Source organism: Crinia signifera, chromosome 3 (genome assembly GCF_055691185.1).
Source record: "Crinia signifera chromosome 3, ASM5569118v1, whole genome shotgun sequence".
Classification (NCBI taxonomy): Eukaryota; Metazoa; Chordata; class Amphibia; order Anura; family Myobatrachidae; genus Crinia; species Crinia signifera.
Window position 1 is genome coordinate 205492901 of NC_139219.1, and position 17959 is coordinate 205510859.

A 17959-nucleotide genomic window follows, 5' to 3' on the forward strand; every position below is an offset into this window, starting at 1 on the left:
GAAATGACAAATCTGTATCATGGACAACATTTTTATGTGGCTGTGTGTCTCTCATACACTTTTCGTATACCTTGTTCCCTTTTTCCTCCCTTCCCCTTGCTTCCTCCACAATGTAGCTGTTTTTGCCCTCTATTCTACACTCATTTATTGGTTCAAGGTTTATTACTATACCCTCCCCCCACCTAGTTTAAATCTCCTCAAGCCTTCCTGAGCACCTCTGCCCCTCCTCATTCAGGTGCAATCCGTCGTGGCAAAAGAGAAGTCCACCCAGTTTTCTAGGAACTCAAATCCCTCCCTCCTGCACCAGTCTTTATAGCTAACATCATCTCCTTTAGGTCGGCAAGGCCCCGCTAAAATGAAGGAGGTGTGGCCTCTAGGGAGCTTGGCCATGCCCCTATAAAGAAAAGAAGAACTTTCTTTTGATCTTTTTCTATATATTCTTTTTTCAATTCTGATATTTCTGGCATACATTTGTGCTATTAGCAGATAATCACTTTGAGTTTACAAAATTTTCAGACAAATTAAACTAAACCAATGTAATCATATTTTGTGTCTTTGAGGTTGATAGTGATTATACACTAGTAAGCCCACTCAAAGCAAAAGCTTCAAAAGCTAGTCTGCTTCCTTGTGCCTCTGTGTTTGTGCATGAGTGAGAGAGAAAGAGATGCAGTCTCACTCACTGCCAACAGATGGCAGTGTTTTGGAGACACACGGACATTAGACTTATATATATATATATGTATATATATATATATATATATATATATATATATATATATATATATATATATAAAAATATATATATATATATATATATATATATATATATATATATATATATATAGATTATACTGTATAATATGAAAGAGGACATTTTTCTTACTGGTACAGGTAGTACTGTATTTGTAGAGACACTTAACATTTTGCTTAATTTCAATCCATACATTACTGCTTTCTTATGTTATCCAAAAACATATTTTACATTGTAATCTGTACATGACCTTCAGAATATATTTAGATTAAGATGTAAGCATGTATTCTGGACAGTGTAAGGCATCACTGCATGGAATGTGTGCAAGAATATAAGTGTAGGCATGATGACTTAACAATAGAATAATCATGAATTTAATTCCAATTACAGAATGGGCTGTCAGCAGAGTACTTGGATAGAAAATCTTAATTAAACAAAGAAAGTGCTTTCGGTGCATTTCTTATCTGCAAATACTTTAACATAAAACAACTTAAACATGTTTGAATAAGTCGCGTAAAAAAAGAGATGGTAATATGCCACACACTGTGTGATGGTATTGGAGAGGAAGGCAGAAAGATAATGAGCTCAGATTTAATGCTAGGTTTAGGGTACAGCTATGACACCCAGGTGAAATGCTTTTGAATTACAGCAAACTCACTTTTTGGAAAACTAGCAGTTAAGGTCCCCATACATGCACCGATCCCGGCCTGCGTTCTGGGCTAAAATAGCATCCATTGCATCGCATTGCATGCCTTGTGCATGCCTTGTGCATGCAATGCTATGCAATGGAAAGTACGTACAAAAAGTATGTGCAGCACATACCGCCGGGATCGGAGCGTGTATGGGCACCTTAACATGGAGCCTGATTTTTAATGGCAAGCAGTTTTGAATGCAAAGAGTTCCAACAATTTTTAGCTTATATACATGCATCACAGGCTGCACAAGCAGCTGACCTGGGCCCCACAGCAAGTAGGGCCAACTTAATAGCACTGTAGGCCCTGGGCAAAGCAATACATTGGGGCCACTACAGACCCATTCACCAGAACCAATTAATACAAATCAAAGCATGTTCCCACAGTCCCCTGCCGTCTCTTCACAAGCTTCCATACAGTGATGGCAGTGAGCTCCAGCAATCCACCAGCCAGCATGCGGACCGCTATTCACTGTCCAGCAGCAGGCAGCGAGGGCGACAGAGATAGCTGAACTCTGATTGATGGATAGCTCTAGCCATCTTTTTTTTGGACCTTATTCTGGTCCACACACAATGCTGCAAAGTTCGCAGTGTTGCATGTGGATGAAATGTCGCCCGCCGCTCGCACAGCCAACCGCCCCTCTCCTCGCTCACAGAGTTCCACGCACGACTGCGAATGGATGTTTTGCATAAACATCCATTCGCAGCTTTGGGTGCATGGGTCAAATAATTTGATGGTTGCCGGGTGCTGTCTGCGAGAACCAGCGTCACCAGCACAATATAATACACACTAAACAGTGCCACTCATTGCCACTCTGAGAAGAGGACACCTTGTGAGCTTGTGGTAATCTGGACTGTAAATCATCTTAAGCCCTGTTTGGGGGACCCTTCCATCCGGATAAGAAGGTACCCTGTTTTGTCACAAGCACCAAGCTTTCCCCCTTTTTAATGTTTGGACTTTTAATTTGGATTTTAAAATTTGCTTCTTATCATCTTGAAAATAAAAACATTTTGTATGGTGAGCTGGACTGGACTACTTGATGTACCTGTTGGAGAAGGTCCCATTAAAAGAAACCTTTTGAGGAACATAGGGAACTGACCCTTGGTGAGTTATTATTCCTGGGGTCACCCGCTGAGGAGACCTGGTTAACATTTAAGCTTCATCTATCCATTACAACGTAGAAGATTTAAAGATACCATTATGTGCATATAGGGCGCTAGTTAAAGGTCAGTTAACAGTGTCTTATTGCGAACAACTAGACGGAAGAGTTACCAAGTTAAGGAGTTGGTTTCCCAGACCAAAGATTGGTTTCAATAAAGGGGATTCAGCGCCTATGATCATCCGTTTTGTATTGGATTGAAAAAGTACAATCTGTCCAAGCAATTATCAGTAATCACTGGCAGCGCAGAGTACCCATATAAACTATTCCAATTTCTCTGTTAGTAACTAGTTGCCCACATTTACGTTGCTGCAGCTATATATATATATATATATATATATATATATATAGACTATTGCATATGTGCGGCACTCCTGGTGCTGTGCAGGTGAAGAAAGAAAGAAACCCGGTGCCCTCCGTGTGATACACCTGCCGACTGCAGGTGCCTGTATTCAGTTTGCTGGGGGCGGCGGCACTCGGTCCGATCACGGAATAAATAGTCAAGAGACTGTGTAGTTAAACACCAACGTTTCAAACCCTTGCGGGTTTTTTATCAAGGTAAAAAACCCGCAAGGGTTTGAAACGTTGGTGTTTAACTACACAGTCTCTTGACTATTTATTCCGTGATCGGACCGAGTGCCGCCGCCCCCAGCAAACTATATATATATATATATAAATGATTCTATTATTGAATTAGCTATTTGTTGTCCTTGTATAAATAACAAGCGCCAGGTATTAGATCGAGGACTTCTTTTGGTATATACTATTATTAGTCGTCCTGATCTTTTCGCTTTTTCTCAACTTGTTAAAGATGAAAGACAAAGCCCTTAAACCAGTGGTTCCCAAACTGTGCGCCTAGGCTCCCTGGGGTGCCTCGGAGCACTTGCAGGGGTGCCTCGGTTTGGTTGTCCAGTACCGATTCAAATTATTTATGGTCAATGTAATAGGAAAAATAAGTGCTGGTGGCTTCCAGATTTTAAATATGTGGATAAACAGAGGTCCCTCACCACATAACTGGACCTAAGGATGACATACTGTATAAGCACAACTCAGTGGCGTAACTAAGGCTCAGCAGCCCAAGCCATTGCGGGGGGGAGCCAGCAATATGTGGGCTCAGTGTCACCGCACAGTACCTGTGAATGCAGGAGGTGGAGGCAGGAGGAGAATGCCGGGGGCTGAGTTTTGGTGGCTCAGCAAGGTATGCAAAGTGAGATGAGATGTGGTGCCTGGCTGCTGCAGCCTGCACCCGTCTGTGACTCTGACAGCAGCGTGGCCAGCTTCATACATTACAATCTTCCTCTCCTCCTGTCCCTGCCACACTTCACTTGATTTATACAGACTGTGGCAGGCTTTACAGTCAACCCAAATCCTCACAGTAAAGCATATTCCAGTGAGGCTTTAGATTGATTATAAAGGCTGCCACAGTCAGAAAATGAGCTGAAAGAAATTACTTACAGGAACTTCGCTGTGTCCAGAGTCCGGACACCTGCTCCTGAAGCCTGCCTGTCTGCCTGCCAGGTCTGAACTTCTCTTACTGTCTGTTTAGCGGGGGAACAGGCAGATAAGGGATAACTGTGATGGGAGGGACAGGAGGCATAGGTGTTATGGGTCATAGTAGCGATGATAGAGATGGGGGACAGGAAGTATTATGTATGAAAACAAATATAATTAAAGTATGGGAGGGGGGGCGGCGCAAAAAAAAATTCTGCAGGGGGGCGCAATATTTCTAGTTACGCCACTGGCCCAAATTCTTTAATTTAATATTGTTTTCTGAAATTCTCGGTAGCAAACTTTGCACATAGGGGTGCCTTGACAAATATTCCGATACTCTAGTGTGCCATGATGCAAAAAAGTTTGGGAACCACTGCCTTTAACAATCCAGGTTATCTTTGCTTCATTCAAAGAAAAAAAAAAAAAACTTTGTGTTAACATGGGTCAATAAATACACTTAGCATACACAAAATATAATTAAAACTTTGGCCCATTGTCTAATAAGACCCTGATCTAGATTTGAAAGATACCTCCTTGATGCCAGCATATTGGAGGGGAAAGAGCCTCGCTCATCTGGTCAAAACAGATATTTCTAGTACTGTATGGGAAAAACACCAAAGACAACCTTTTTCGGTGGCACAAAAAAAGGGATGCTTTAGCTGTCCCAATTGTGCAACATGTGGCTCACTACAAACAGGTACCACATTTTGTCACCCTTATTCAGGCAAAAGATTTAAAATTGTTCATTATTTGTCATGTTCCACAAATTTTGTGATATACATAATCTGGTACTTGTTTAGTTTCACGGCGGCAGCGTCTCAGTCGCAGCAGCGCTACGCTCGCCACACTATCTAAAATCAACTCCATGCCAACGTGGATAGTGGGGGTATGAACTATTCACGTTGGCATGGACTTTATTTTAGAAAGTTTGCCGAGCGCCGAACAGGGAAGTAGAGGGCGGCCATGCTGCCGCCGTGAAAGTAAACAAGTATCCATAATCTTTTGCCCGTGCTCACTAATGTATGTGGTCAAGACAGAGCGCCACTTCAAGGAGCGGATAACTCTCCACGGCTCTGCGATTAAGGAAGCCCTGTCTAAAGAAGTTAGTGATCAACCACTGGCACAACACTTTTTGGAGGCTAAAGACAGCCTAACTGCCATCAAATACATGATCATAGATCATGTCCACCCCCCCCCCCCCCCACAAGAGGAAGGGACAGAGCAAAAAAGCTCTTTCAATTGGAAACAAGATGAATAGATTAGACACCATTACCCCAGAGGGCTTGACAAGTAATTAGGCCTGCATCCTTTTATAAGATTTAAAGCTGTATATTTCTCTGGTATACTGTATTTATAAAGTTGAAATAAATTGCTGTGAGTTAAGTTTAGATGTTCTCTCCAAAAAAAACTTGCTTCCATTCTGACTATTTAGACATAAACCACTCCTTTGGTGGAGTGAGTTTTAGGTATTATTAAGTATAAGGATCCATTTGATAAGTAGATATATAAGGAAGTGGAGTGTAAAAAAAAATATTATCACATATTGAATTACGTGTTTATAGTTTTTTTGCCTGTCCTCTCTCATGGTAGTGGTGCTGTACTCTGACAAAGTAGATAAGGAGTGGCAACGTTGCAGTTCTCAGGAGCTAAGAGGAGGACATTTATCCCCCTCCATGGCACTCACACAGATTGTCAAGATGGCGGCGTGTGTGCTCAGATATACTATTAGTGGCCATCCCATTTATGGGGATGAATCTTTTATTGAAGAGCCTTTTTTTTTTTTTTTCAAATATGTTTATTGAGGACAAGAATGAGGTTACAATCTGAGTATTTGAACAGATTTGTTCAGCAGGTATTAATGATATCCCAGCTCCACTGGGTCAACACTATGAAATGGGAGCACCAGTCTTACATCTCATTGAACATAATATAAGCCAATAACATTTCTTATCCTACATTTTTCTAAATTTTTATCAGAATGGTGGGAAAGAATGGAGAGAAGGCAAGGGGGGGAAAGAGGGGGGAGGGGAAGGAAGGGGAAGGGGGGGGTTGCAGTTATCTCAATCATTAATAGATCAGTACAACATCGATAGAATGATTATAACGAATCTTCTGATAATTCAGTCTGCAAATCTCAGTTTTCTGTGGAGGCGGACGGCTGTTTATGAAGGGGCCCCATGTGGAGCAGAACCTTCTGGTTGAGGAGGGGGTGGGGTGTTTCAGGAGATCATATCTATCATAATAAAGATATTTTAACAGGAGAGACTCCACTTCCAGTATCATGGGAAGGTGAGGTTTTATCCAGGCATTAAGGATAATTTTCTTTGCCACTGTAACGATAAGGGTGAGGGTTGGGATTAGCTTAGAGGATGGAGGGGGAATGGGCCAGGAATCGAAGTTGGCGAATAATAACGGTAGTGGATCAAGGGTTGCTTGAAAGTGGAAGTGGAGTCTGACATATGTCACAATCTTATTCCAAAATCTCATTATGTGCCTGCAGGACCAGAAGTTGCGGACCAATGAGGCCTTGGGGGAGTGGCATTTTAAGCATTTGCCATCTTCGTCTGGTACAAAGAAGCTACGCTGGTGCTGGGATATATACGCTTTATGGAGGCATTTCACATGAACCTCCTGTAGTACTGATGATTTTAGAATTTTTAATGTACTAAGGTGGTATTTGAATAGTGTGTTAGGATCATGTAGACTTGTCAGATCTCTTGACCATGACTCGGCGACCTGTTTCTGATGTTTGACTCCTGGGAGCACTACTATGGGATTATATAACATTTTTGACTTAAACTTACCCTTTTGAAACTTAGCCAAAGCTCCGGATATCATCAGCGTGGCAGGCTCATTGGGGTTGAGTGGGGGTAGGGAGCGGGTGAAGTGGCTCAGTTGGAGGAGAGGGAAGTATGATGCGTGGGGTAGGTTAAATAACTGCTGTAATTTGGGGATAGTATAAAGGCGGCCTCCCGGGTCGAAGACCTGGGAGATGCGTTTTAGTCCCTTGTGGAATAGGCGTCTGAAGCCTGCACAGTCTATACTGGGGGGTAGTAAGGGGTTGCCCCAAATGGACAGCCAGGGGGATATTCGGGGGGTGAAACCTAATGCCTTCGATAATGACCACCATGCCGCGTGGATCTCAATGAAAAGTCTATTTTGGGCTTGAAGAGCCATTTTGCTGGAGACTGCAAACTAGCCCATTCCACTTCTAACAGAAACAACATATAGAAAGTATGAAGGCTAAAGAAATATGGGTACATGTTTCCTAGCAGGGCGCCCAGTACGCATTTAGCGTACTGGGCTATTCTCCATAGTGAAATCCCATCGAATCGGATCGCACAGCATGTATAGTGCCGTTTGATGTCGATATTAAGTGCACAGGAGTGCATATACAATAAATATCACATGGGATCGGAGGGCACCGTAGACAGGGTGCGATCCGATGCGATGCAATATTTTATTGTACAAGCACTCATGCGATGAGATGTGATGTGTGCTTACTATGAGATGTGATTGGACAAGATGTGATGTGTACTTAGTATGAGATGTGATGGGTGCTTACTATTGAAAGCACCTATGGCATTGTTTTGCGTCACCTCCACTATCGACGCCACCCCGAAGCTTGGCGAGCGCAGCCAGCCCCGCGAGGGGTGGCGGAACGCATCCTCCGACCTTTTCATACCCTCACTATCCATGTCGGCGTTGAGTTGCATCCAACCTTTTCATGCCCTCACTATCCACGTCGGCGTTGAGTTGCATCCGGTGGTTGTACAGGACCGCAGTTTTCTTAGATTTGTCAAGCTGCTGCCCACAAAATTCAATGGAGGTGAGCTCCTGGGCCCAGGAGTAAATGAAGCGCACCAAGGTGAAAAACGATAAGCGGCAGCCAGGAAACCAGTGGGCCGCTCTAAGGCTCACCTTCAGCCGGCACACTTTCACATGTCACCGCCACATAGACTCCTTCACTTAGAGGCACATTGCTCACCCATTCGCGCATTTCTGCGTCAGCGGAAGGAGTTCATGCTGTTGGAAAAAGTGTATAGCCTCCTCCTCTGTCTGAGGCAAGCTAAAGATGTTCATCGATGCAGTCATTTTCTAAACTTGCTATAGTTCTGCGATAGTTAACCAGCAGCTCTGAGGGATGCTTCCAGTGCTGTCAGAAAATCACCTCAGAATGATTTCTGAGAGGATCTGACAGGGGGCGGGAATGACAGGGAATCGGGAACGGGAGCGGTACTGAAATCGCATTGCACGCATCGCATGCCACTATAACATGCGATGCGATACATTTTCAGTTCAGTACCGTACATACTGAAATTGGGCGCCCTGCTAGTAAACAAGTACCGAAATATGTTAGCAGAGTATTGTGAAATATTAAAAGGCAGAACGTTATTATTGAGGTGTAGCATCATCACTATAATCTTTTAAAGAAGCATCATATCAACTGTTACTATTACTGTTTGAACAGTGTTTTCTTTTTTTACATCATTAAAGTACAGTATATTTTATACCATTAATTAGTTCTGTAACAAAATTCCTATGTAATATGCAGGTTGAATTTTAGAGCCATGTTTAAAGTGACTAAATGTAAATTTATTTATTTATTTATTTACAGTTTCTTATAGCGCAGCAGATTCTGTTGCGCTTTACAATAGTAGACAGTGATAGAACAAACTGGGTAACAGTATACAGAGTTTTGTTAGGTCAATCGCACAGGACAGTTTTCTGTATTAGTGACTTATAGGAAGGAGGCCCCCCATGGGATATGGTTCAGGTATTCATGTATGTTCCCTTTTTATCTAAGTAAACTAATAAAAGGTAAGTTTTAAGTCGTACAATTATTCTGAGGTGCACCACTACCGAGACAAATCTGTTCTCTCTCTCCAACCAAACTGGGTAACAGACAGACTTGGGGGTTAGAGGGACCTGCTGCAAGCTTACAATCTATAGGGATATAGGAGGGAAACACAAGGACAGGCATCAGTAATAGCATAGCAGTCCCACCAAGTTACAAGTCCAGAAGGGAAGCTATATAGTACATCAGTGCCTCAGAGGGTTATGCGTGTAGAACTTAAATATGATAGGCTTGCCTGCAGGGGCGAATTTAGGGGTCAGGCCGCCCCTAGGCACAACATTTTTGTGCCCACCCCCCATTTTAATGTAATCATATGTATATACATTGTTATTTATATATTCCATTAAAATTTTACTGTAGCCCACCTTAATATTTTTTTAAGCACTCTGGACTGCTCACGGTACGGAGGACCCGGAGGGAGGGAGGCACTTATTAGTACAGTGATTAGCACAGTGTCTCCGTCAGTCTCTCTCCAGCTCACACACTGTGACTAACAACTGAGCGCAGGGGGGATCTGCGTGCCACTCAGATCAGCTGTTGGATACACAGCAGCCAATAGACTGTGTGTGTGTGTGTAGAGTAGCCAATGGGCAGGAGCCGGCAGCAGTGAGCCTGAGCCATTTCTGGAAGAGCAGGGGGACTGTCGGACCCAGCCACTAATCGGTGATGTAATGTGCATGGCAGAGTGGGTGGGCAGTGGCGTGTGACGAGCGGCGCTGCCGCCGACATATGATAATTCATGTCTGCGGCGGCGTCACTCGCCGCTGCCCTCCTGCTGTGCCATGCTGCTATTTAACTGAATGTCAGCCTGCCTGCCGCCCCTTAATTGGTGCCGCCCTGAGGCCGGTGCCTCACGGGCCTAGGCACAAATCCAGCCCTGCTTGCCTGAAGAGGTGAGTTTTCAGGGAACGCTTGAACGTTTGGAGGCTAGCGGACATAACTGAGATCACTTGGCATTAAGTCACACACTGATCCAATAGAAAGCATTGTTTGTTGGCAACTTCAAGAACATACAGTATATTGTTAAATTAATGAAATTAAATGAATGAAAATATTATTTTTGTTCCATTTTATTAGGTTGCAGAACAGCCCCAAATGATTTGGTTTTCATCCTAGATGGCTCATGGAGTGTGGGTCCTGAAAACTTTGAAATACTTAAAAAATGGGTTGTTAACATTACCAGCAATTTTGAAATTGGACCCAAATTTACTCAAGTTGGAGTGGTTCAGTACAGTGATTATCCCGTTCTTGAAATCCCCCTTGGCAGATATGAATCGATTGAGGATCTTATTGGAAGAATGCAAGCTATTGAATATTTAGGTGGGAACACACGAACTGGAAATGCAATTCAATTTGCATTAGATAAACTGTTTTCTAGATCTCTGCGACCATTAACCAAAATTGCCATTGTACTAACTGATGGCAAATCTCAAGATGATGTTAAAGACATAGCGGAAGATGCAAGAAACAACAAAATTACTCTTTTTGCTATTGGTGTGGGTTCAGAAATTGAAGAAATAGAACTAAGAGCAATAGCCAATAAGCCATCTTCTACATATGTGTTCTATGTCGAAGACTACATTGCAATATCAAGAATACGTGAAGTCATGAGACAGAAGCTGTGTGAAGGTAATTTATTTTCTGGGTTTTAACTTAGAAAAATGTAATTTCACTAAAACAACTAAAAAATGTTTTTTATAAATATTGTTTTTTTTATAAATTATTTTATAATTATACTTCTAGTAGTACATACTGTACTGTAGAACCAAGAACTGGAAAAAAGGACTGCACATTGCAATATTCTATTAAAGATATAATGGATACATCTAGCAGAAGTGCGTTATCAATATTAGAAAGGCTGCAATGATATTAAATCAGATATGTCACAATTTACCAAAAGTGTTTTAAAATAAGTCAAGAAAATACATGTAGCTTTTTATAAAATAAATACACAATTAAATCCACAAACATTTTTCAACAGTCAAAAAGATCAATGTACAGTATATATTTATACAGATCCAGAACTTGCATCAGCTACACTTTGTAACATCTGCTTACTGCCAATCATTTTATTTATTTTTTTCTTTTTAGTTATGATTCTAATGCAAGCACAAGTCCATCATTAATTATCAATAGACAGCGGCTAAAAGCACATCTCACCTTAAGTCAGTAGTCCGTACATTTCTTTTATTTACTTCTTTATGGAATCTAGAGCCCAGGCCCTGCATCCACAATGTCCTACTGCTGTACAGGAAATGCTAGTAGGTGTGACATCATCACCCCTCCCTGTACAACGTGATGATGGGTAGGGTTGCTACCTTTTCTTTTTCATATTCTCTGACAGTGTGTGTGGTTTAAACTATACTTTATATGCCTTTCTATATCTCAGAATTTCTCATGCCCCTTTTCTGTGCCAGGTCAGTGGCCCCTACCATACCCTCCAACATGACCCATTCCACCTGCTACTGCCAAACAATGCTGCCCAGGACTAACTAACAGTTGGTACAGCTCTACTATTTGAAGTTTGGACTGTGCTGCAGCCCCAAATCTGCAACTTCCATTGGCGAGGAAGTCCAGAAAAAGAGAATGTGTTATCTGTGGAATGGGTCATGTTGGCGTTTATGCCCTTATGCTCCTTTCTTTGATAGCCCATTTCTACATACTTTATGCCCCTTTATGTGCATCAGAATTCCCTCCTGTCCCTTATGTGCCAGCCCAGACCCCCTTAATGCCCAATAATGTGCCAGCCTAGTGTCCACTCATGGGGGTATGTGTATTTACTGTCACAGTTTGTACCAGTAAACCTCTTCCTGCTTTGACTTGCTACTGAAGCACTAGTAGGAAACACTAGGGAAGAGATGTTTGCATCTCATGTGCCAGAGTGGAAGAGTGAAACCTTCCACTCTGGCGATCCCTGCTTAACCCCCACAGTGCATCAGTCTAGTACTGATTTGGTGCATCAATCCCCCCCCCCCCCGCCCCCATCCCACCTCCCTGCTGTCTCTATTGCTCATGCGAAACATCTTGCAAGCCTTGCGAGATATCACATGTGGCCTAGCAGGTGCAGCAGCCGCTATAGTTAGTTGCTGTGAATGGACAAGGACACCTACAGCTGTCAAAATTGATAGCTGCAGAGCCTTTGATAAATCATACATTGCCCTGCATATAAGTGTGCTATCTTGAAGATAGCAGCACCAATAATGACAGGGGTACATAGCACAAAGCACATGTAGCACACACTGCACAATAGTCCATGGGGGAGAGGTGTTATCATTGCAGATGCTGTGTATTGATACCACTTTCTTCTCCATAATGGTGTATAATACATCTACCCCATTGTCTTTTATGTCCCGGATCAGATCCACCTAATGCCTTCTTTATGTGCTAGCCCAGATCCCCCTCATGTCCCTTTATGTGCTATCCCAGATCTCAGAGCTGGGTGCAGATGGAGGTGGGCCGAGCATCTGTACTCCCTGTGTCTTTGCCAAGACTACAGTATATTATACTTTTGTGCATTTGCTACACAGCCTGTAAAAGGTATAGCAGTATTTACTGCATGATTTCTGTGTATTATCTTTTGCTCCCAGATTTTGCACCTTAGCTCCATTAGATCCTGAGGTATAGGAATACAGGTAGTTCATTATAGCTATAGTGAATTTTGCTGCTGAGCGGCTCTTCAAGAATTAAAATCTTTATTATGAATCACTTCCTAATTAATAATTCCAGAATAGTTTGAACTGAAAACACCAGAATATCCAAATTTCCTAGCATTGCAAGTAACTGTAAGTTATGAGTTGGATTTATGCATCTTAACCCTTTGAATGCCAACATCTCTGTGAGAAATGCGCAAAATATTGGCTAAATATGCCATCACTCATATTGTTAAGTATTGTTGGAGGCTTGCAAATCAACCAGTGGAACACTGTGGTGTGTATAGGATGACAGTTATTGGGGGCTGCGAGTTTTGTTGCAAAAGCCGGGGTATGCGTGCACCACAGAAATGCTGGCTTCTGTCCCACAGCACTACACACAGGCAGACACAACTTCCGGGCATTGTGAGATTTTTGCTCCAGGGATCACGCTGTCTGTGGAGTGCCATGCGCTCAAGTCCGCTGTCCAGTGGAGACTTGGTGGGAATGTGCAAGTAGGATTAGGTTCAGTTTGGTGTCTCCAATGCATTTTGGCCACAAGGCCTTCTTCTAGTGAGTTTTTTCAGTGTCTGGAGATGTGAATTAATTCAATGTTTGGGGCAATCTTACTGGCATGCTGCCTGGTGTGTTGATTGGTTAAGAAGGGGCTGGTCTACCTCCAAGATAAGGGCCTACTTGAGGCCTTCCTCTTGCGGGAAGCAAAATGAAGACTGACTATATGAGAAATCAATATTATCTTTGGAGTGGCAAGTCGGGAAGACTATTGGCCTTTATGGCTAAAAAACAAACAAAAAAAAATTATATCAACAAACTATATGACCAGGGATCTGGGTCAGTCCTTACTTCCCAGTCCGATATTCTGAAATTATTGGAGTCATACTTCACGGATCTCTACAAATCTAATGAACCAGACTCTAAAGATATCGTAACTTTTTCAGATTCTGTAGGTTTACCCGAATTAACATCTTCACAAAAAGAAAGGTTAAATGATAAAATCACAGAAAGGGAAATTCTCCTTGCCATCGATTCCTTAAAATTACACAAAGCACCTGGTCCTGATGGTTTAAATGCCAATTACTACAAAATTTTAAAAACTGATGTTGTCTCAACACTCACCTCTTTATATCAAGAAATGTTTGATAACAAGTTATCTTATTCATCTTTTAATGACGCCATAACTCTTTTATTGCCTAAACAAGACAAAGATACTACCATGCTTGAATCATATAGACCAATTGCACTATTGAATCAAGATTATAAAATCTTAACCAAAATTCTGTCTATGAGATTAGGAAATATGATGCCAAATCCAACAGATCGCCACTCAGTCTTAAGAATTCATTCAGATATTGCTCTGATAGTTTCCTCATCAAATGAAACTAACCAGTCAACTGTGTTGTTGAGCTTAGATGCCGAACAGGCCTTCGACAAAATTCTATGGGAATATCTTTTTGCAATCCTGGAGTAAAGGGGTTTTGGTCCTTCTTTTATAAACCTAGTTAAGTACTTATACCATAAACCCTCTACTAGACTATTGGTCAATGGTCTTTTGGGCAAGCCCTTTTTCAATGCAACGAGGAACATGGCAAGGCTGCCCATTATCGCCTTTGTTATTTAACCTAGCATTAGACCCTTTACTACGCCATCTTCAAAACTGGCCGGTCCTGCGAGGAGCCAAAATTGGCTCTCAGGAATTGAAACTACAAGCCTTTGCCGATAACCTATTGATATTTGTCTCTAATCCTGAGGTTAGCCTTGAACCTTTATTTGATGTTCTCCATCAATATGGTTTACTTTTGGGATTTGGGATTAATCTCTCAAAATCAAAGGCTATGGCATTGGGAAGTCACCCATATAAACCAAGCACTCCTCTTGGAGGATTGAAATGGGCTTCGTCCCAAATACAATACTTGGGAATAACACTAACCAAGAATATTCATAATCTCTATTTCACAAATATAACTTCACTTATTGTAAAAATAACAGCAGAACTAGAGGGTTGGCAACATTTACAATTATCATATTTGGGTATGGCCAATTTTATCAAATTAATTACTTTTTCAAAGCTCTTGTACCCACTCCAAGTCCTTCCACTTCTACTCACTTTATCTGATGAAAATAAAATTACGGATCTTTTCAGAAATTTCATATGGTCAAAAAAGAAGTCGAGGATTAGCTTAAAAATACTACAAAGATCTAGAGTGGACAGGGGGATCAATTTTCCCAATATAAAACTATACAATCAGGCAGCCATATGTAGATATATCAAAGACTGGCTCCATCATAAAGACCAATATGCTAATTATACATTGGAACAGCAACTTCTTCCTACTCTTAATTTAACGTGTCTTTTACACCTACCTAAGTATGAACTGCCTCAAAAAGTGCTAGATAATCCTCTTCTTATGTCTACATGGTCTACATGGCATACTATACGTAATAAAGCTAAATTACACACTTCATATTCTTTACATCTCCCCTTTTTAGGCAATATCTATTTTCAAGACGGCACTGCGGTTCAGCCATTCCAATCATGGTGCTCTCAGGGATTGCGCTCTGTTCGACAACTCACAAATCAAGAAAGAAAAAAACATACACTTATGTTCAGGCAAAATCCCTCTATGATTTCTTACCACCATGTAATTTAGCTTTTCTTCAGGCCCAACACTATACCAATAGGGTAATAAGATTTTTAAGTGACGCTGATTGAGATAACAACTTAATAAAGCTTTTTTAAATGTAGGTTACTCTAGGAGAGCCATAACTTACTTCTATCAAATAATAAAAGAACCTCACTATAATGGACAATACCAAACAGGTATCACTAAGTGGCGGACACACTTTCCCAACCTAGAAGAAAAGACTATTCTAAAGACCTTATTATACTCTACAAAAACAATATCAGCCACTTCTTACAAAGATATGTTTTCTAAAATATTTTATAGGGGTTATTTATCTCCTCACCTCTGTAATTTGATAGGCTTGACTGACTCTTCAACATGCCCAAAGTGCAGCCATTCTGATGAAAATTTGTATCACTGTTTATGGGAATGTACAGCTATCCAAAGATTTTGGTTAGCAGTTCAGCAATTTGCAATAGATCATCTGGTAAATCACTTATTGTTAACACCAGAGTGGGCCATTTTGGGATTTTTGCCAGCCACTCCAAAGATTTCGGTCGGGTGTAAAAAGCTGTTGTTGTATGTTTCTTCGGTGGCGAGGAAATGTATATTACAACAATGGATCTGCCACACCTCCCTCACTTTTAATGTTTAAAGGATTTTTTTTTCAAATATTCAAACTAGAATGGACCGACACAACCCTTCATAAGGAAAACAATACAAAACTCTTTTTCGAGATGTGGGAAAGCTATATAGACACATTACCAATGGAGACTAAAAGACAAATACTTATTATTATTATTATAATTTTATTTATAAGGCGCCACAAGTGTTTCGCAGCGCCGTACAAAGGAACAATACTGGGAGACAAAGCTTGGCATAACATTGAATAAATAACAAAAATACAGTACAAATAAAGAGCGCCACAGTTCAATACACATTACAGCTTGGATATAAGTAGTGAGGACTCAATCAACATACCACTAGAGGCTAGATGCCAATGATGGAGATGAGTATGCGGACGAAGATGGTCACTGAGTGTTGGAGTATAGGAGAGCTGTGAGTGAGATGTGAAGAGAAGTGGGCTTTGACAACAGGAGGGAAGAGGGCCCTACTCGGAGGAGCTTACAATCTAGTAGGAAGGGGAGACAGACAGATTACAAGAGGTGCAAGCAAGTGGGTGGTGGTTAGATAGCAGGATGTAAACAGGCAAGGGGTCGGAGAATCAGCTGGTTTATGCAGTGGAAGGGTACGCTTTGATGAACAGGTAAGTTTTCAGTGCCCGTTTGAAGCTTTGCAAGGTCGGGGAGCGTCTAATGGAGCGAGGGAGTGCGTTCCACTGAAGGGGTCCTGTACTCTAGCGTGGGAAGCAGTGATCAGGGTGGAGGAGAGACGACAGTCGTCAGCCGACCGTAGAGGGCGGCAGGGTTTATGAATGGAGATGAGGTTAGAGATATATGGAGCAATGGAATTAGAGATGTCCCTGTATGTGAGTGTGAGGTGTTTGAAAAGGATTCTGTAGGGGAATGGAAGCCAGTGCAGATTTTGGAAGCCAGTGCAAATACATAAATTCTTCCACACAACTCTCTGGTACGAAACCAGACTGCTTTTGCAGGATCCACCAATTGCTCAATAGTAGTGTGGGAGAGTCTTCCCGAACACGCATAGCCCCCCCCTCCTAAAGCTTTATTTTCTGTAATTTATTTTAAACCCCCCCCCCCCCTCCTTTTCCTTTTCTTTCTGTCTCATTGACTATGAATGCCATGGTATACATAATAATAGATTATTTGAATCTTTTCTTTTCATAAAAAACAAAACAAATAAAAACAAAAACAAAGTAAAGCACACTGACACACCATGGTTTCTATCTTTGCTTGTGTTTATTAATGATTGCTTATATGGAACTTATGTTTACAAGCCATAATTGATTTATTATATATCTTAGCAAATTGTTTCTTGTATTTATATTATTATACATTCTCACTTTACGTATATTATTGTTGACAACTCAAATACTTAAATCCTTTGTTATATAAGTGTTGATTCCATGGATGTTATCATTGCTGACTATATGGAAAGAAGAAAAAAATGAAAATGTATGCATTCTGTAATGTTCTTCAATGCTAAATTTTGTTAATATATTCCTTTATGCAATAAAAAACAATTAAAAAAAAAGAAGAAGGGGCTGGTCAATTGGTACATTGAGCTGTCAATCAGCTGTTTTCCATCCCTTGTTGAGTGATTGGTGAAATTTTCATTAGGCTGTAAATCAACTGTGATCCTGTTGACTGTGAGGAGGGATAAGTTTGGTGCTAAAGATAAATTGGTTGGGTGAGAGGAGGGGTAAATAAAGTGCTAGAAAGAGGGTCCGTTGACTGTGGTAAGATTATAAATCCCCAATGATTACTGGTGGGGATAGGAATTCACCTGCTTAATGTGATTTATGTGGTGATATAATTATTTTAACCAGGTTAGAACTGACTGGAAAGAATTTGAGTCAGTATTGTGTTGGGTGGGAATTAACATGCATTGGTGTAAGATCGTGTGGCTACTGACATTTGTTGTAAGTCCTAGGAAATGGTTATCTTTTGCCCATTATGGATTTTATTTAATTGTCTAAATTTAGACCATGTGGTGCAAGTGTCTTAAGGTTGTACACCCACTTCAGTTTTATGGTGTTGATGTGGCTTATGTAATCACCACCCCTCCAGTTGCGGTGAACTTCCTGGATGCCTAG

General features: G+C 41.3%; 1 protein-coding gene across 1 annotated transcript in view; it reads left to right on the plus strand.

Moving 5' to 3' along the window:
* The window catches only part of COL21A1 (collagen type XXI alpha 1 chain), a 237019-nt gene that overhangs the window by 42683 nt on the left and 176377 nt on the right, over nucleotides 1-17959 (plus strand). The window contains exon 3 of the mRNA XM_083177317.1: nucleotides 10029-10580. Within this exon, the coding sequence (XP_083033443.1) occupies nucleotides 10029-10580 (552 nt within the window). The remainder of the gene's footprint in view (nucleotides 1-10028; nucleotides 10581-17959) is intronic.